Source organism: Ixodes scapularis, unplaced genomic scaffold, assembly GCF_016920785.2.
Source record: "Ixodes scapularis isolate PalLabHiFi unplaced genomic scaffold, ASM1692078v2 PGA_scaffold12__126_contigs__length_90152505, whole genome shotgun sequence".
Taxonomy (NCBI): Eukaryota; Metazoa; Arthropoda; class Arachnida; order Ixodida; family Ixodidae; genus Ixodes; species Ixodes scapularis.
Genome location: NW_024609838.1, coordinates 19,634,085 through 19,654,980, shown reverse-complemented (window position 1 = coordinate 19,654,980; position 20,896 = coordinate 19,634,085). Strand labels below are relative to the sequence as shown.

The 20,896-nt window shown below is 47.5% G+C and overlaps 2 protein-coding genes across 2 annotated transcripts in view; one reads left to right on the top strand and one right to left on the bottom strand.

Annotated features, from left to right (window-relative positions):
* Positions 1 to 632: 632 nt before the first annotated feature.
* Positions 633 to 20,896, top strand: part of LOC115316026 (sodium channel modifier 1) — a 42,128-nt gene continuing 21,864 nt past the window's right edge. The window contains exons 1-4 of the mRNA XM_029975362.4: positions 633 to 845; positions 941 to 1,011; positions 1,078 to 1,166; positions 3,510 to 3,628. Coding sequence (XP_029831222.2) covers positions 702 to 845; positions 941 to 1,011; positions 1,078 to 1,166; positions 3,510 to 3,628 — 423 coding nt within the window. The 5' untranslated portion in view covers positions 633 to 701. The remainder of the gene's footprint in view (positions 846 to 940; positions 1,012 to 1,077; positions 1,167 to 3,509; positions 3,629 to 20,896) is intronic.
* LOC115322563 lies at positions 7,139 to 9,537 on the bottom strand. Its single transcript, XM_029982916.2, has one exon. It carries the CDS (start codon positions 9,049 to 9,051, stop codon positions 7,192 to 7,194), a length of 1,860 nt encoding a protein of 619 aa, XP_029838776.2. The 5' UTR covers positions 9,052 to 9,537; the 3' UTR covers positions 7,139 to 7,191.

Genomic DNA, 20,896 nt, shown 5'->3' with positions numbered 1-20,896 from the left:
AAGAGCGAACGTCAGAGAGGAGGCGACTGGAGAGGAGGAAACCACAAATCATGGCGAGCAGAGAGTATTGTGGGAGGGGCCTGGCCTGCTAGCCGGAACGCATAGGGGAGCTCGAGGTTTGAGTTTCCCGTTTTCTGTCCACTGCATGCGCCAGAAAAGACGGCAGCACTACTTTTTTACTTCGACAAGGAACATGCGAGATACGCACTTTGAGGGGGGAGGCACTCTGAGGGTCCTAAATCAGCGTCGTGTCGGCGCTGATTTCGATGGTCAGAAGTATTTCCCGTCATCTGGCTTTGTAGGATGTTTGACGACTTGGCCTTCGGTAAGAAGCCTGCATATCGTCATTTAACATGCGAATTAAAGCTGGGGAAATGACCAAATTTTAAATGGCTATCCTAATCAAATTTCCCGGTGCTGCAGTTGGCAGACGACAACCGTGTCACAAAATAAACCGAGTAATGAAGGCATAAACCCCACATCTTTTACTTTTTGTTTACTGTTTTTATTTTTAAATCTGCCCAACTCTCAAGAACATTCCTTAATTCAATTAAAACTACTAAAAAAATGGGCCGGCTCACAGTCGCCCTCTCTCGGCCGCTGTACAAACTTAGCTGATATCTCGGCTTGGCCACGAATTCTTTCAAATGAAAAGGATCATTGAAACTTAATAGAACAAAACGTAATGTAATATAAATAATATGATAACTAAATTAAATAACAATATTATAGGTAAAGAGAATCTGGTGACCATCAAAGCCGTCAAAGCCACGAGAATCCAAATCCAAATCCAAATGTCTTTCAAACGAGAAGGGACAGATACATCGCTGCTTCAGGATTTGCAGGTCAGTTTTCTTTCGTTTTATAAATAAGCTAGCATCTGTTTAGTGGACATGAAAACTCATCCATTCTGCTTCACCTATTCCTACTTATTCCTCAGCGGCGCAGGATTAGTGAGCTGCTTGTCGGTCACATTCCCGAAGATGAAGCGTTACTCCTCAAGAACGGAAAGTGAGTCGCGTTTTTGTTTTTAACAACATTACGGTTTTGGAGATTGTGCCGCTTTCGTTATTGTAGGTACGCGTGCACGCTATGCCAGCACCGCCCGGTCTTGGACACCATCGAAATGCTGGCGAACCACAGGAAAGGAAAACGGCACTTAACGAGTGAGTCCGTCTGCTTTCGTCAACATTGTCTTTTCTACTAGATTCCTCGAAGCAGTGATTCACCGTCAATTGCATAGCGGCAGGAACTGAAATTTTGATCTAAGATCCGCCCTACTGTTGCCCGTTAATTTTACTAAACCATTCCACGGTTGCGTCTTAATATCGCCCACGTTTCCGCGTTAAAGGGACCATGAAATGACCTTTTTACTTTTTCCAGATAACTTTTACATTAAACCGTCAATGTTCACTGAATGCCGAACAGGCATCCGTTTTCGTCTCGGTTTATTAACTTTTACACAAAAAATTATTGAAATATCGACTTTTTCATTCTCTCCAACTGACCGCAAAAGAAGCCGTGACGTAGACCGTTTCCGGAACCGGAAGTTCTCTCGGCAGTAGGAGAATGGGAGTGTTAGCGGCAACGAGTTGGGGTGCGCCGGTAGGTTTTACTGCGCTGATGTCACCGACGTATTTCCTGAATCGGCGCCTCTCATCGCCGCATCGCAGCTGAGCGAAATTCAATGAGATATGTTGCGCTACAGCGACAGCATGGGACTAGTCCCATACGCCGGTATGCCTGTTGGGAAGTGCAGCGAGTCTTGTCACCACCCCGTCATTGTTGGCAGAAGGGCCGGCCCGTGTCAGTCGTTTGCAAAGCGACGTAGATGGCGTTTTTCGCGGCCTCGGAGATGCAGGAGCGAGCCGACGTTAAAAAAGATACGTTTGAACTACGAGTGTCAGCAAGAGCCACGTAAATACCTGCTTACACTCGGAGCGGACGCGCGCGCTTGATGGAAGTCTTGTATTCGCGCTGTTGGTAAGCGCTTCGGGACCATTCTTTTACGATTGCAACTCGATACTGACGCGACACTCGGCAAAGAAAGGTTGGACCGGGGTCGACAGTGACGTGCAGTCTGTCAGAATAAAAATGGCATACCAATAACAAAGTGTACATACCGTGTTACGAAGGCAATCCATACGGCGTTTATTTCAGCTCTATATCACACAAAACAAGAAGATAGAATCGACGAGAGTCCCTTTTCGACGAGTGTTCGTCAACACTGCCTCGGAAAACAAGGGGAAGAGATTGACCTCCTCACCTCTTAATCTAGAATTGAGGTCAGTGATCAAACTATAATACGGGAAGGGTCCACAAGGGTCGCGCGGGCATATTCCATTTAGCACGCCAGCCGGTCGTAGGCAGACGGTCTTGCGACGAAGCAACGCAGCGCCGAGTCGGAATGCCTGCTAGGCCTATATGCTTCGTCGGAGTCGGTGAATCCAGCGTTCTTGTTCGTCGTGGTCTGTTTTAAGTACTGTTTTCTTGCTGCTTGAAGTCGGCACGCGCGGGAAGAACACGTAGAAAAATAAACGTTCAGTCAGTCAGAGTTTTGAGAGGAAGGAAAACAAAGAAAATAAATGTTCATCGGTCGCCGTCACCCAAGTAACTGGCGGCCCTGCCCTACTGCGCACGCGCAGTAGTTGCTTCGTTTACCACACGATAGATGGCGCTTGGCTCTCAGCATTATCAAATTTGGCAATTTTCGCCACACATCTCTAATTATGCTACAAAATGTGGATCTGAATATTATTTAACAAAACTTTTAGGAAACATTCGCCGGCTATTTATTGTTTACGATCGCGGTGCTGGTGAGGTAGGCTCTTACCCAATAGGCGATGTGGATTCGGCTGACGTGCACCGATTCTGCGTATGCATCGTAGTGAACAGGCGAAGGAAGGAAGGCGCAAAAGAGTCCAGTTTTCTTTTAAAAGTTCTATGGCAAATAATTTTTTTGGGCTCCCTATTTTTGTGTTTTTGTGTTTCTTTTCACACCTTTTACGACGTGCGGTGGATGAAACTCGATTTTAAAATCATTTCATGGTCCCTTTAAGGGGTGTCCAAACAGGACACTACAAAACGCACGACTCCGACAAATCGTGAAAATTGGAAGCGGACGCGCCCGCTTCGCGCCCGCTTCAATTTTCACGATTTGTCGGAGTCGTGCGTTTTGTAGTGTCCTGTTTGGACACCCCTTTAGCCTATACTCAAATCGGACGAGGTATGGCGACCTGCGTACTGGCGTACTGTATGTGCCGCTTGCACTATTCATATCAAATTTACTCGAGTCTAATATGAGTAAGTATAAACAGAAAAAAGATGAAAGGAGAGAGGCTACAGAATGAGTGCTCATTTCCCTCTCCCCTTTCCCCACTCTTTTTTTTTTAATCTTAGTTTATTTCAATTTAAGCCATTGCCATCTCGGATCAATTTTACACAAAACTCCCGAGATCATCTCTCTCCTGACATATTAAGCATGGCATCAATCGCGTCTTTGTCTCCAGGTTTGACGCGACACCTCGCACACTTGAAATGGAGGGAGAAAGAGCTACAGAGGAGGACACAGGCAGCGACCACGCTTGTTGATCCGGAAGGCACCGAGGAAGTGCCCACATCGTCGAAAGTGAGTACTCGCATTGAGAGATCTTTTCCGAGGGTTGGGTGTTTTTCGCCGCGAAGATGCACGCACACTAAGGCACCCGGTGTGTTCAGTGTTCTACACTGTCCACGTCTCGAAAGTTGTCCCGAAGGGGCAACAAATTATGTCGTAGGAGCCAACGTGTCGTGCGCATTCATGACCAACTGCCAGGATGTCGCGATCCTGCAAAAAATACTCTGGCATAAGAGACAGGCAGACGGGAGCGTCGCTGTTGTTGCGGCGTCTGGACACGGAACCAACGGAGCTCGCGTGAACTGCCGAGCCGAAAAGCGACCCGCAGCAGAACAGGCGTTGACCACGGCCACTTCTGCCGCTGTGCCATGGCCAGGGTCGCGGCGGGCAGCAGCAACCCGAAATCAAAGGGTGGAAATCGAGCGACCACAAACGAGGACACCACAGATGCATTGGTCGGAGGCGCGTTTCAGGCGCCGTAGCGGAGTCGAAACACCGAAATGGGGTCGCGGCTACGGCAGCAAACGGTCTTCTATGGACGATCCGATTGTTCCATTTCCATTGGTTGGTCATAAACCAAACGGCAGGGGAAAATCTCTGTCGCTCGACTCGGTGGCTTTCCATGTTAGCTGTCCGTGACTTTGGCCCGATTTACCGTATTTACACAGTTGTAAGTTGCACGCCAAGAAAAAACAAAAATAAAGAGAAAAAGGAAAAACCAAGTCTAGTGGTGCATTCTACGGGGAGGACGTGAGAATAGCAGGACGTCTTTCGAAAGCCCAGCCTCCGGCACGAACTGGATGCCTTCTGGCATGCTTTGGCCACGCATGCACGCACAAGGCACACGAGATGCGGAAGCGTCATCGAAACTCTGGCTGGAGGCGAGACGGGTGAAGCTGCTCCCCGTTGTTTTCACTCTGGCTGCGACCAGAGACTACAATTCGTCCACACTGGTTCCGTCCTTGCCATCGTCACCACTGCCATGTTCCCGAAGCAAGTTGTCGGCGTCATCCAGGGAAATCTCGCACTTCGCAAATGACCAGATCGACCGCATCATTCGCACTTGCTCGGTAATCGCGTCGCCTGTCACGGGTAGGGACCAATTGCGGGCTTCTCCGACTTAGGTTGCAATCCCATCCTCTAACTCTTGAAGGCATGTAGACCTATCCAAACTTTGGCTCGTGGAAGCCTCTTCGTTTAACATCACAATTAAGATCCTGCGCCATTGCGGATGCTACTCGGGCATCACCCGTTCCGACGGGTCGAACTTGCACCCAGAAGCGCAGTTGTTGGTTGCTTTTGGACTAAGAATGGTTGTAAACGAGCACTTAAAACCTAAACTGCCCGGATCACACATGTCAATACAGAGAAATGTAAACGTAGCAGCTTGGGCGAGTTGGTTGCATGTGATTACACACACCACAGCGCACTATAGCAAACAACACTCACACCTTACACACGAAAAACAAAGCAAAATTCAAACAAACCGCGCAAGAGAAATGTAGTCGGCACCTTAGCGCGGTCGCATGATCTCGACACTCGATAAAACGACGGGCGATTGTGTGTCGTGCAAAAACATGCAGCGAGGGGGAGTGGGGCTGCTCCAGTGGCCGTTCAGGAGTGGCTTTTACATCAAGTGTCGCCACCCCTGGGAGTTGGGCGCGCCATTCACCACAGTAGATTCAGGCTGATTTCCGAACCGCAATCAATGCTACTTGTTCGCGCGGATGTTTAAAAGAAGGAAAAAAAAAAAAAAGTTGTAAAATGAGCATACAGAATAGCCCAATGCTTCAAGTACAGCCAGGCTGTATGTACTCCTAACAAGCAGAGGTGTTCTTTATATCGTTATTGTTTTCCTTTTTGTTGGTGCTGGAGCGCTTTGGTTCAAGTATAATACCCCTGTCAGACGGCAGCTAAAATGGCATTTACGCCAAATGACATTCAGGTTTTCAAATGACATTCAGGATGAGACCTGCCAGACGACAACTAAAATGACATTTAAGTGATGTCTATTACGATTGCGATCGCAAATTCGTCTCGTGCACATAGAACACGTTTTCGTCAATAAACAATTTTAACACGGCAAAACACTTGTTTTTGTGTGTTTTGTCTGCTGGGACAAGAAAATATAACAAAAAACTGGGATAGAAAGTTGCGCTCAGTAGTTTCTGACGAAAAAATAAAGCGAAGCGTGGGGCGAAATCCATTAGTCAACCTAACGTCGTCATAAGCCGATCCGTAAGCCGGGCCTCCCGCGCTCCGCCACTACAGCTGACGGCTTGCTCACACAGGTCTTTCGTTAATTTCGGTAGTGCTTGCACGCTCGATCTTCGGCTGCCGTGCTCACTTCTACGTCTGCGAGGGATCCTGGATGCCGTATCGCGCTTCCGCCGTCACTATCACGGCGGTATGAATTGATCTTGGTTCGAGCGTCTCCCCTGTTGAGAAGGCCGTCCATCATCTTCGTCGTAGAAGCATTCCGCGAGCTTCGGTTTGAAGACAGGCTACCGTACCTACTAACGTACCGCGTCTTCAAGCAGGCGTTTGGCTGATGCCGGCGATGTGAATGTGTGTCTGTGTTACACAGAGTGCTTGGTTGGCCAGGTGACTTGCGTGCACCTAACCACTCCAGTGACAAAGTGAGTCGGCGCTGCAAAGCCATACTCTCCTGCGGAGGACAGAACCATCGCCAACTTGCTCGTCGTGGGGCAAACCACTGCCAAGTGATCGCATCCCTCCGACGCGACTGGCCGAAGATCGTGAGCGCCGCCGCGACCGCTGAACGGTTAAACACACACGGGATAACCGGACTGCCCCAGGACTCCCTCAGGTCATAGAGAATCGCTGTAGGAATGCCACCTGGGACATCAAGTTTCAGCACCAGCGGCTACCAAAGCACAATAAAAATAGTAAGTACCCTTTTTGCACAAAAAAAAAATAATAAAAAAAAGTTTGAACTCGTAGAAATAATATCCCTACATGTTTTTTTAGCCCTTAGAAAATGCAGGCTATCTTGTTTCAAACTCACAAAATTAAAAAGAAAAAAAAATTCACTTGTCTTCTTTTTACTGAATGTCACTCAAAACTAACTGATATGGCTCCTGTCAGCATTCTAAAGTTATTCGTTAATTCGCTTTAATGTGAATAAAACAACTGGATTGATCATCTTCCCAATTGTGCATCCTTGATGAGGTGAAAATGACTGAATAACTGTTTCTAGATACGAGACAAGAGTGCCAGCTCCTAGCACTGTAAATACTATGTTTAGAAGCTATAGAGTTGTTTGCCATTCTGTGAAGTTTGAAAGAAATGTTCCAAGCTAGCTGCGTGGTAAATTTTAACTGCTCTGCATCTCCATTGAATCTCCAATTTTAAGAATAATATGACTAAGGTGTAAGATATTTTGTGCCTAGAGGACTGATGCATAAAGCCCCTCACTTTATGCGGTGGAAAATTTGAAATTCTGCAAATACAGATCGAGGAATCTGCAAAATTCTGCGGTAACATTGAACAGACATAAGGTACATGTAACAGTTTATTTATTGAACGTTATTAAACACTGATGCTTGCTTGCATCAAATTAAAAGGAAGCTGTTGTGACTGAGCATCAAATGGTGCTTGGTACTCTCTTCACTGAGGGAGTGTCGCTTGTGGGACACAATGTCACCGTATCGACTGAACGACCTTTCTGCATCAACTGAGTTGATTGGCATTGACAGGTATTTAAGGGCAATGGAAGAAAGTGTTGGAGTCAGGGGTTCCATCCCTGCCCAGAAAGCCAGAACATCAAAATCTTCACCTGGCTTTTCTTGTTTAGAAAGAAATGGTGCCAAGTCCCTGTCACTTGATTTGAGTTCTTGGGCGGACTTCAGGTAAACTTGCCATTCAGCAGCTAGGGCCAGTGAGTCCTCCCCAAGTCCAGGCACACCTGCAAACTCTGATCTCTTCTCCGAGAGACACCCGATTTGCAGAGGATCCAAGCACCTCACACTCTTGAAGAACTTCCAAGTGTCAGACTTCTCCAAATATACTAAAGCTTTGCTAGCCGCTTTACTCATTGCAGCCTTCATTTTGTTTGCAATCCGATGGGCCTCGTCGTGTGCAATGTTTTCTTTCTTCAGCTGTGTTTCAAAATCTTCCTGTGCAGCTGCTTCCAAATATCCCCAAAGTGTAAACAAAGCATTGTACGCTTTGTGGCAGGCTACACGCTGACCCTCTGCTGCTTTCAGCAGGCTTGCAACTTTTTTGCCAAACACTGCAATGCATCGCATGCAGTACTTAAGCTCAATCGAGTGTTCATTCAAAAGTTCCAGAAGAGAATCAACACACGCTGCATCTCCATACTTTTCATAGACTTGCCTTAGCAAAGAAGGATAGTGCTCAAAGTAAGCAGAATGCTGCTCAACAGCTTCAATCCACGAATTCCACCTACTTTTGACAGGCGCTGGAGGTGTTTTGGCACACTCAACCCCACACTTCTCCAGATGAGCTTTGTAGAAAGCTCTCTTCCTACTCGACAGACGGAAGGCCTTCTTCATACAGGCGACAAATTTGTCCACCAAGGGAAAAGATGCCTGCAATGTGCTGCCGACAATGTTTACTGTATGTGCTACACACGTAATGTGAACAGCACACTCGCAAAGTGGCTTTATGCACTCCTTAAAGGACTTCACCATATAAGCAGCGTTATCGCTTACAAAGCCCGTCACGTCCTCGAATTCAATTCCGTACTTCGTCAGTGTCCTCGTTACAATGCGGCCTATCACGGACGAGTTCACTTCATCCACGAATTTAACTTCCACCAGTACAGGTTGTAGCGAAGCTCTCGCACTTCTGGCTGACTGGACGAACAGCACATTCACAACCGATTTTGATCGGTCATCGGTGGTTTCATCAATAACTACCGACACCGTGGTACCTTGAAACATAGCTTTCAACGCTGTCTCATGCTTCTCGAACAATTCTGGAAGTCGTCGGCGGAGCGCATCAGATCCAGGCACCGACCCGCCGTTCCGTACGTGTGTCTGTAGAAACGTTCTCAGTTTCGGATTGTCCACCTTCTCTAGGGGGATATTTGCAGATATCAATGCATCCAGGAATTTGAGCACAATGTCGTGCCTCGCCTCGCCAGCGGTCATTGCCGATTCCAGCGTCTGCAGTCGACTTTGCTTTCTCGGTGTTCCTGAGCCCCCAGCGACGTCTTCTGATGGTTCTTCGCCACTTTTTCGCTTGGAAGAGTCTCTTGTTTCGGCATTCTTACGATGACGGTTGCTCTGGATGTGCTCGTCAATAGTCGACTTGCGACGATAGTCAACTGCTCTCGCGCAAGCTCGGCAAAAAAGGACTCCTCCATCTTCGTAAAAGCTGGCGTGCTTGTATTCTCGAGCACGTTCTTTGGCTGTCTTTTTGCTTAAATGAGACCCTGAGGGAGCCATGTCGATCACGAACTCGGAAACAAAGCAAAAACGGAAAAAAATTGCGCACTTTCTGTTGCGTCCGTTGCGACAGTCGACAGTCCCTACGTTTCGTTGCGCGAACGTTGGATGGATTGATGACTACGGCTACGGCCGAGCCCTTTGACTCGGTTGACGGCTATGGTTGGCGGCTGCGCCACCTAGGCATCTTTCTTTTTTTATTGATAAGGTTAGAATATTCGAATATAAAATTTAATTTCTTCGACAGTAAAAGACGATGAGGAAATAGAAACCGTTTTGTCATTAACTAATAAGAAAATACTACTTTTCCGTCACGTTTTGCCACCTTTCACTTAAACTTTCGTTTTGGAAACGTGTAGCGCCATCTTTTGGAAGAAACAACCCCCAAAAGCAACGTTTTTTAATTTTTTTTTGGATTTCCGCGAAAAAACGTTAATTCCGTGATTTTTCGCGGAATCGCGGAATCGCGGAAAGCTAGGGCCTCTACTGATGCATCTGTTGCAATGTTTCTATCCAACTACAGTGATTCCTCTGGCTCTCCTAGACCACTGCTACCAGTTCCAGTATCTCAATGTTGGGATGCTGAGGCAGTGTCGTGACCATGTTCCAGAGGTTGGCACTGGCTAGCACTCGGGAAGCAGTGCCGCCCCAGGCACATATGGCCAAAGTCAATGGGACCGCCGTGTCCCCATGGATCCTGTGTAACCACGTGTTCCTGATACCATCCAACATGCTCGAACCTTGCCCAATCCAGGACATCATCTTGTGCACGTCGATCGGTCAATTCCGTGCATGCGACAACCCTCCCAGACTTCTCAGCATCACTCCCAACTTCTTATAGTGATGGATAAATTTCAGCCTACTACTGACTTGGAGAATTAGAGTGGACACAGGGGCCATGATTTCATTTACTTCATGCGTGAGTGAAGCTGAAGCTATGAGCATGTTGCCCTGAACGATGCTACCAGTACATGATCGTGCATGCTTGGTAGCGGCATTGAAAGCCTGGATCTTGCACTTAAAATGAAACGGAATCTTGCGTCGTGAGTGTTGTGTGTGTGCATCTGGCAACATCGGCGAGTCAGCAGAAGTCAAGCCAAGGCGAGTCAAGCTGGTTTTACCGAACCGTTTGTCATTCCGGGGACTCGTCGTAAACCATGTGCCTCTTGTCTAACTCCTCTTTTCTGCACGGCCAAGTCGGCTGCCTGAATAAAGATTTGGGCAACGACGGGAATGAAGAAATTCAAACTCCGAGGCACGCAACCACACTTTTTTGAGCAACGACAGCTTCGTGGCAACTTGGCAACGACGAGAGCATATGGCGAAAAAGGATGAGCCTAACGTTGTCATCATGGGGCGGCTGAGACATCTCGAAGAGTTCGACCCAAAAAGATTGAAGCGTGGCCCCTGTACCAGGAGCGACTAAACTTTTTCTTCATTGTGCACAACATCGTCGAGGAGTCCCCAATATGCGCAGTCCTGTGTAGCGTTTGTGGTCCGACAATCTACTCCGTCGTATGCTCGTTGTGTGTGCCAGTGGACTCCCTATGCGGTCATTGTGTTGGAGCTCACCGCCCACTTCACGCCGTGCCTGTCAGTGATTGTTCAGTGCTTTGCGTTTCATAAGTGCAGCCAACAGCCTGCAGAAAGCATCGCGAATTTCGTCCCCGCCCCGCGCCGCTTCTCCAAACACTGCAACTTTGGTGAGACCTTGTCAGCCATGCTATAGGACCGTCTACTGTGTGGTGTCTTGGACAAAAGGGTGCAGCGTCGTCCCCTGGGCAAACCAGTGTTGGAGTTCAAAAAGGCGTTCGAGGCTGCAGATCCTTTGCCTTTGTAGGATTTGCAGCAACGACATTGATTTCTGTCAACAGCTTAAAGGGGCACTGAAGTGGATTCTGAGATCGTCTATTTATTGGCATAACTCAATCTATGGGCTTTAAGCATTCAAGGGCCCAGCCGGTTTTCATATTAAAAATCCAATTAAAGATTGTGGCACGCCACCCTTTCTGTGCCGTAGCGCAGAACACCAGGGGGTGCCACTGGACGGGAAGGCAGCAGGGGAGGGCACGCGACAGCCAGTCACGAGTGACGGCTTCGCGGCGGACTGATTTTTCAAACGCGCACATGTTCGAAAATTTAGTGTGCTGGGAAGCCATTATTCGTAATTGGCTGTCACGTGCCCTCCCCTGCTGCCTTCCCGTCCGATGGCACCCTCTGGCGTTCTGCGCCACGGCACAGAAAGGAGGGCATGCCCCAATTTTTAATAGAATTTTAAATAGCGAGATTGGCCGCCCTTGTATGTAATTTCGGGTTTCTTAGGATGCTTAGAGTCCATAGATTGAGTTATGACAATAAATAGACGATCTCAGAATCCACCTGAGGTCCCCTTTAAGACGATGACCGCCTTCTTTATTGAAAGTAGCTACCCACTTGGCGTTCTGCGCAATGCGAGCAGTCGCGTCTCTAACATTTCGCGGCACGACGCCCTATTTCCCCAACCAAGATCTAAACCACCATGCAGCCCCCTCATCATCACGTTCCGCCCTAACTTCCTACCAACAGCCCAACTTACGATCTCTTCCAGTATGCAGCAACCACTCCGAAACCCCCTCATCATTATGTTCCATACCCAGGCTCGGCAAACTAATCTTGGAAACCACTTCTTGCCTCGTAGACTCTACAGTTATTTCTAAAGCACCCGCCCTAACTTCCTATCGACAGCCCAACTTACGATCTCTTCCAGTATGCAGCAACCACTCCGAAACCCCCTCATCATTACGTTCCATCCCTCCATACCCAGGCTCGGCAAACTAATCTTGGAAACCACTTCTGCCTCGTAGACTCTAAAGTTATTTCTAAAGCACCCGCCCTAACTTCCTACCAACAGCCCAACTTATGATCTCTTCCAGTATGCAGCAACCACTCCGAAACCCCCTCATCATTACGTTCCATCCCTCCATACCCAGGCTCGGCAAACTAATCTTGGAAACCACTTCTTGCCTCGTAGACTCTACAGTTATTTCTAAAGCACTCGCCCTAACTTCCTATCGAGAGCCCAACTTACAATCTCTTCCAGTATGCAGCAACCACTCCGAAACCCCCTCATCATTACGTTCCATCCCTCCATACCTAGGCTCGGCAAACTAATCTTGGAAACCACTTCTTGCCTCGTAGACTCTAAAGTTATTGCTAAAGCACCCGCCCTAACTTCCTACCAACAGCCCAACTTACGATCTCTTCCAGTATGCAGCAACCACTCCGAAACCCCCTCATCTTTATGTTCCATCCCTCCGTACCCAGGCTCGGCAAACTAATCATGGAGACCACTTCCCACCTCGTAGACTCTACAGTAGTTTCTAAAGCACCCGCCCTAACTTACCGTCATCAGCCCAACTTACAATCCCTTCTAGTACACAGCAACCACTCCGAAACCCCCTCATCTCTACGTTCTGTCCCTCCATACCCAGGCTCGGCAAACTAATCATGAAGACCACTTCCCACCTCGTAGACTCTACAGTAGTTTCTAAAGCACCCGCCCTAACTTACCGTCGTCAGCCCAACTTACAATCTCTTCTAGTACACAGCAACCACTCCGAAACCCCCTCATCTCTACGTTCTGTCCCTCCATACCCAGGCTCGGCAAACTAATCATGGAGACCACTTCCCTTCTCATAGACTCTAAAGTTATTTCTAAAGCACCCGCCCTAACTTCCTACCAACAGCCCAACTTACGATCTCTTCCAGTATGCAGCAACCACTCCGAAACCCCCTCATCTTTATGTTCCATCCCTCCGTACCCAGGCTCGGCAAACTAATCATGGAGACCACTTCCCACCTCGTAGACTCTACAGTAGTTTCTAAAGCACCCGCCCTAACTTACCGTCGTCAGCCCAACTTACAATCCCTTCTAGTACATAGCAACCACTCCGAAACCCCCTCATCTTTATGTTCCATCCCTCCGTACCCAGGCTCGGAAAACTAATCATGGAGACCACTTCCTGCCTTGTAGACTCTAAAGTTATTTTTAAAGCACCCACCCTAACTTCCTATCGACAGCCCAACTTACGATCCTTTCCAGTACGCAGCAACCAGTCCACAAAGCGTCAGACTTTGCTCCCCGGTACCACGCCGTGCGGCACTCCGACATGTCTTGCGTGCAAACACACCGGCCCTCCTCTCAACCTGCCAATGAGAATTTCTCCGGCCCTTAAAAAGTGTCACAAATATTAGATAATGCTGCTCTCCACCTAGTGAAGGCAGATCTGAGATATCATAATGACCACTGTGCCCAGTTACGCCAAAAGCTCACCGTCGCTAAAAAGCTCCTCAAGTCCCTTGACTCATCTTTCCATTCTCACTCACGCAAACTTGTCGACAAAATTCTTTAGTCAACTCGTATCTCTATGCCGATGGTCTCGCCTGTAAATCAAAGGAAACTAGACACTTTCTTGCCCCGAGATCATGAGGCTGCCGTCCAACGGAATGATGGTGTTGCCATACTTGACGATTTACCCCTCACTGCCCCTGAACACATTATTTTATCAAAGGGCCTGTTCTTCGTCCCTGCACTTTAAAGCCGATCTGACCCTTTTGATCTGTCGTCTCCCCTTTTAGTATACCTGAAGAAGACCGTTTGGTTGAAACGTCATTCCACTTCTTTCCTTAGGCACTTCTTTTTCACTTCATACCTCTAATAATATACTAACAGTGCCCGGCAGAACCCCAGATCTTTATATGGAAGAGCTCTTGAACGGCCTTGAAGAAGTGTAGGCTATTTCGGATGACATTCTCATCGGAGGACAAACGGGAGCTGAACACGACGATAGGCTGCCGAGGGTGCTGCAGCGCATCCAGGACAATGGCCTGTGTCTGAACGCTAACAAGTGCGCTTTCCAAGTTGAGGAAGTATAGTAGCTGTGGTACCGTACCAACAAGGATGACGTCAGTCCTTCGGCCGAAAGGGTGAAGGCCACCAAGGAAGCTTCAGAATTGACGAACAAGACAGAACTAAAGTCATTCTTGGGAGCTCTGAACCTCTATGGTTGTTTTTTGAAGGGGGCTGCCCATGAGTTGGAACCCTTTATTGCCTTCTGGATAAGGATAAGGTGTGGGCCAGGACGAAGATGGAAGGAGAGGTCTACAAGCGTGCCAAGGGTCTGCTAGAATCCTCAGATGTTCTAACACACTACGATGTGTCACGTCCCATAGTGCTGGCCTGCGATGCCTCTCCGTCCAGGCTGGAAGCTGTACTGAGCCAAGTGGGAAAAGATGGCATTAAAAGGCCTGCTTCGTCGGCCTGTTCTAGAACTTGTGGCATCATCACCGACATTGTCACTGGTATCTTAGGGTCACTACCAGTGGCAGCCCTGATGCTGGCTATTGCACTGTCCTTGTCAGCCCCACAACATTCTTTCATTGCGGCTTTTCCAATGTTACCTCACACAGGTTGCGCTTTCTGGAGTGCTTTTGCATTGCACGTCTGAAAACAAGTGAGGAGAATGTCACATAAGTGGCCATGGCTGCAAGAAACTGCACTTGTTATTTAGAGGCAGCGATCCCAGGAACTTATAGATTTTTCTGTAATGTAGCCAGATCACTTTGCCTACTTCTATGGTGGCCCCCAGCAGCAGATGTTTTCTGGAACATGTAGATATCTTAAGTAGCAACTGTGCAGCAACTGTATTCAATGTATATGTGCAATACCTTATCAAACGATTTTTGGGATGTTTTGGAATAAAAATGTGCACCTATCATGTAAACATACGTAGCTTATTTAGCTTTGAAACAGAATGGGATTCTCCAACATCAAAGAAAGCTAGAAATAGACACAATCAGAGACTGACTTTATGCAGCATTTCTTTTTATTTCATTTTGGAGCACGTCAATGGGAATGTAAAAGCCGGTAAAAGGTCACGGTGGCGAATACCTACACTACGTTTATTAGAACAACAGACCACAATTTACAAGATTTGTACCACTTAAAAAAGAAAAATAACCTCTTTTTGACGTCTTGCATTCTTCCCAGAATCTCTACACGGCGGTAGTACATTTGACAAGGCATGTCAGCCAACCTCGGGAGCTGTTGCCTGCGCAACGAACGCGAAATTTAAAGCGCTGCTAGGCGTCGTGCAATGAACTCGTTCAAGGTACGCAGTGCTGCGACGACCCACACACGCAAAACAAACACTAGGCGGCCGTCCGCTCCGCTAATTGTCTTACGCGTCGTGGTTTTGCGTGCTCACGTTGGTTACACCCACCGTCAAAGTTATATCTTACTCAAACATGTTCCTCTAGGTTTCGGTGTTGTGATGGACTGCGACATCTGCCTTGGAAACCGAGGGCTTCTAAAAACGCCCGAATGCCGATACAGAACCCGCCGTTCCGCTTCTGCTACCGAAGGCATTCGAGGTGCTCGTCTCACGTAGCTGTGCCGACGTCTCGCGGGTGGTATAATTAACAGGTGGCCTTTTCTTGCCGGCAGGCGCTCCTTCCGACATCGTAAAAACGCGCAAATGTTGAGCGTAACTGGAAATGGAACCAACGAACCAACAGCCGACCGAGGCGAGCTCACGACAGTTACAGCGGTTCAGCCAGTTCAGCGCTGGGTTCAGAGCCATTAGGCCTACTAGATCGCTGGAGCCGTTAGTAGGTTAAACATTTAGGAACGTAAAGTGTCTGCAAAATGTGCGTTGAACTAAATGTTTTCGTAATTAAAACGAAGTAAAAATTGTTTCCGCAATTAATGCCTTCTTTTTAAAAAAAAATCCCGTCACATGTGCCGAGCGCTGCCGACGAGAGTACGCTTTACGAACTCAGTTTACCTGAAATGGCATTTCGGTTGAATGCCATTCGAGTTGCCGTGTGGCAGTGCCTAAATGACATTTACACTGAATGCCATTTGGCGTAAATGCCATTTTAGCTGCCGTCTGACAGGGGTATAAATCAACCCCCAACCTCCCCCCCCACACACTTCAGATTTAAAAAAAATTAAAAATGGGTCGACCTACAATCAGGCAAGTATGGTATTCTATCCAATTGTTTACTATCCAGGTCACTCATCCTTTGTTGCAACGAGCATGGAGCAACGACAAGCACGGTTAGCTCCCTTGACTAAACTTAGGTGGTGTTACATTATTTGAGAAGGCTGCGGGCAGTGGCGTAGGCAGAGGGGGGGTTTGGGGGGTCGAAACCCCTCCCGAAATGCCGAAGCTACCCCCCCCCCCCCCCCCCCCCCTTCCCTCCTCAACGGGGCCCGCTCGCTGCTGGTTTTGCGCGAGGCACGGAGCAACGGGGGAGCACGGACCATCTCCAACTTACAGGCTTTCGAAAAAATTGTTTGTGGGGTAGAAAATGCTCAGATTAATCAAATATGCAATATTGCTTAATTCATGTTAATTCAATGGGATGCAGAACTTGATCTCAGATATATAGAGAACGGATATTTCAAAATATTGTGGGGTGAAGGATGGCAATTTCAACGCAAAATTATGACAAACTACACTCTAAAAAAAGCCCGTGCGTCTACTTTCTTGCACAACACTCGGAGAGCCAATCACCGCAACTTACGGAGGCACCTCAGCGAATGACAGTGCCGAAACATATGTTTAGACAAAAAAACGCAGTCTGAGTTGTGACATTAAGCAATGCAATCGTGACGTTTTGCATTGTTTAATGTCACAACTCAGACTGCATTTTTTTGTCTAAACATATGTTTCGGCACCGTCATTCGCTGAGGTGCCTCCGTAAGTTGCGGTGATTGGCTCTCCGAGTGTTGTGCGGGAAAGCAGACTCACGGGCTTTTCTTTTTAAAGTGTATCCTCACTGAAATACACAGTTCAATCAAACCAATGTAAACATAATAAAACGAACACACGGTGATAATATAAAACAATGTCAGTAATATAAGGAATAATAAATGAATTGTAAAAAACCAATCGTCCTGTAAGCAAGGGTGGCGCTGCGCTCACGCACACCTTTTGTGATCAGAATTACGTGCTTTCGACTAGAAATTACCACGAATAAATAGGTCACTTTGACTAGTGATATTAGAATGCAATTTACAGGTTCTCTTTATCATCTCATTTATGCCAAGCGCCTACACATTAACATGAAGCGGCCTGCGTTCACGGAAAAAATATCCCGGACGTCCTCCGCTTGAACTTTAATGTCGTGGTGAACATTCAGAAGCGCTATACTTTGTTTCAGCTTAAATCCAGGTGCAGCCGATTTTACAAGCACGAGTTCAGGGCTTTCAGCGTCCCTGCCAAGCAGGCGCGCTCGTGCAGTGCAAGCACTGTTCAGGGCCACATGTTCACGCCTGTAGCATCGGCTGCGTCTGGAATCAAGCTGAAACGAAGCATAGACCGCGCAGTCGCTCACTCGAAGTGGACGATCTCAGGTATGTCTTCAACCGTCGTAGTGAAGAGAACGAGCGCTCAGCTTCCGCCGTTGTGAGCAACTAGAATCTGGAGGAGACGATGGACGTTCTGAAATAGTGCCTCCGGACAGAGGGAGATGTGACGGGCGCTTCACGTTTTTCCCTCTTGCATTGGACGCCTAAAATTTCCCTATTTTTGGCGAAGTTTCCCTCACTTTGCGAAAATCGTCGCTCACGGATGCGATGAAGTCCGTCCTGCTTTCTGCTTTGTATGTCACGGTGGCATGCGATGCAATTCCTTATTACTATTAAGTTAATCTCTTCGCGGCACGGAACATCAGAAACTTGAAGAGAGAGGCCGTCATATTCTCACTACGCACAGGCGCAAGGCTAGTCAAGCTTCTTTCCACGTTCGGCGCGTAGTTTCTTTGTGGTGCGTCATGCAGTGATGTGATTGCTGCGCCAATTGCGCCAAACTGCGCCAAGGGGCTAGCCCTGCTACATCCTGCTACATTTTGCCAAAATATGGGTAATCTGCGCCAAGCCTGCGCCAAAGGACCAGTTTTGGTTGCCTTTCAAAACCGAAACTAAATCGAGTACCGTAATTGAGCATGCGTGATCTAGGTGGCGCATGCGGCCACCCTACACAAAGTACCCTGCATCAATCGTGGCATTGTAACCCTGGAGCCGGGGAATAGAAGGGACGTAGGACAGGCACAAAACTCCAGTGTCAGTATTGAACCAGCTCACCTGCACCCTTGCTTTAGTTACGGTACATCAATCGTCCATCTGGTCTCGAGTGCTTTTTTCCCGCCGTCTCTTCTTTCGAGCTCTCGTCGTTTCGGGAATCTCGTCTCGCGTTTTTAATTTTTCAACGATAGATGCGGGCGTGTGCCGTCACGCTGTGAAACGAAATTACGTTTTTGCGCGGTGGGAGTTACGTCTTGAGGTGAAGCACTCGCTTCTGAAAGCAACGGCCGTGGAAAGCTATTTGGTCCCTGCCGGCCAGTCCGCACGTCGCTACAGATATGGAGCTTCCTAAGCTGAAAACTGAAACATAAGTACCGCCGCATGTTCATCAACATTCCTGTTCTTGTTTAAATCACACGCTACTACAAAAATCCCTTTTTAACTCGACGACTGCTGTGTGAAAGTATTTGTTACCTCGGTTTCTCTCGGTTGGCTTTCTTTCGAGAGGGACCCCGGTACATGAAAAATCTGTCGCGAAAGAAAGTTGATGAAGAGAAGTGAACCAAAGCAAAGAAGGCAAGGTCGGCACGCTGAACCCTCACAGCGCGCTTGTTTGTCTCGAGTTCAGTCGTTGCACAAAGCGCTCCAAGAAATTTTTGACCCTGGCTTGCGATGTCCTGCATTGATGCGCTCAGGTTCTTTTTTTCCGTATGTTTAGCTTGTTCCTTACCGCCGGCCTTGCAAGCACGCGCCGCTGGACTGTTTATTGTCGCATGCTGGGCAGTTACATTTTGCATACATTTTTGAAAACGATTTGGCGACAGAGCGAAGAGGCATGTTTTCGATCGAACAGCCGTCTCCGCTTGCGCGACGAAGCAGGTGCAGCTGCAAGCCTGCCGAAGTTGCCCTGACGTGCATGCAAGCATGATCGCACGACAGAGGCACCAGCCGGGACGCTTGCAATCCACTGTTTTACGTTTACTTTTGACGAAAATCTGGCACGTTGGGAATCAGTAAAACGGTGGCAAGCGGTTTTTCAGAATTGCTCGGCACGCGTACAGCACTGTACACTTATGGGATGTCTCAATGTCTCTTTGGGGACAATGAAAGTGGACATTCATTACTAGCCTAGGCCAAAGCAAAGCTTGCAGCAGCTTTGCAGAAAGTTTCGAAAAGCAAAAAGTACCCGGTAGTTATAAATTATAGTGCACCTTTTTCTTGTGTGAATTTTCGCATTGCACTGCTGTAGCTATGCGTTTCATCAGTCGGAGACTGCTTCCATTTATTATATATTACATCAATAGTCAAGCTAATGCTGTGATATCTACTACTAAGCTGGTCATTTTCAAATAAATTTTAATATGTAAAGTTTGGTTCTTATTTATCTATAGTGGGTAGATATGTATAATTTAACTGAAGAATTGCAAAATGTGTCATGTCATTGAGATTTCAGTTTCACCTTGAAAGACTCCTAGCTGGTCGAACTTGACCATAATTCGTTTATTTCGGCAAAGTGCCCTTCGTTTGTCCAGCACCTAAAACAAATATTTTTATTTTTCTAAGATTATTTGCTCCAAAAGCCAGTTTTGCTGCTCCCAAACACTGTTTTGGCTGCTTCAAAGGCCATTTTTGCTGCTCCAAAACGTTGTTTTGGCTGCTCCGAAAGGTGCTCCAAAACGGCTTAGGCCAATCACATCACTGGTCATGTCATTTCTCCGAGTGACGGAACGACGAGTTCGGACTGATGACTTCTTCTTACCCCGAGGATATGCTGCTGCTGCCTTTGGATCACGCTGCAAGAAAAACGGCCTAGCAAAGATAACACTCTCTTTCCTTCGGCATCTGGTTGTGTAGCACGAATTTGTTAAACCTTTAATAGATAATAGATTTTGGTTGTGTGATTGTTCAGAATTACCTTCGCCCTAAATATGGGCCCCTAAAGTGTTTGTGCGTGGTCGATTGCTCATTTTTCAGCGTCAATTTTTTTTTTTTTTTGCTGTTTAATTTTTGTTTTGTGTGTGTGTGAAAGTATAGCTATTTTTGTGTTTTCTCTTGCCTTCACGCGTTGGTATTGCGGTGCTACGTACTTCGAAAAGCGAGGGGAGTTTTGTGTTGTGAGAAAGCGTTTAAAGTTGGTGGGCCGCAATTACGACGACAGTAGAACTGTGAGCCACCCCGCCCGTATTCCTGTAAATGAAGCCTGCTCCGTTTTTAAAAATGACAATGCAGCGTTACCCGTTTTATCTTAACAGCGTCTCCCTAATCTTTGCCTGAGCGTCCGTGTCGACGAGCTCACCCTCCGTCATTGATGGGCCGGGGGTGGGGGGGGGAAGGGAGGAGATGCCGTTGAACCCCTCCCGAAATAAAATCCTGGCTACGCCACTGGCTGCGGGGTCAACATTTCTGTTGTTTTCCTGCTCTGTTTTAGTTTGCTCAATTCGGGAAACCATGACTTACATCAGAGGTTGGGTGAGTGTCACTCAGGCTTCAGAAAGTGGTGTTGCCAGCTTAAAAACCAATAACCTGCTAAGGGAATATTGAAAAGCCACTAAAATCCGGTAAATTTAGCACGCTGGGTAAGGATGATTTTTTAACACTATTTACTGCAATAATTAAACTACAAACATCAGATCCACTAAAAGGGTCTTAAAGGGGCCCTCATTCCCATTGAAGCGGCTACCTTTCTTGTAGTTTCCACGTCTCTTGTGGTACGGGCAACCCAGCGGGCACGGAAAGAGTAACTAAATATCAGTGCTTCATATTCTAACCGGACGA

What these genes read in the sequence shown, in the direction of transcription:
- LOC115322563 (XM_029982916.2), bottom strand. Translation starts at nt 9,051, where the DNA reads ATGGCTCCCTCAGGGTCTCATTTAAGCAAAAAGACAGCCAAAGAACGT.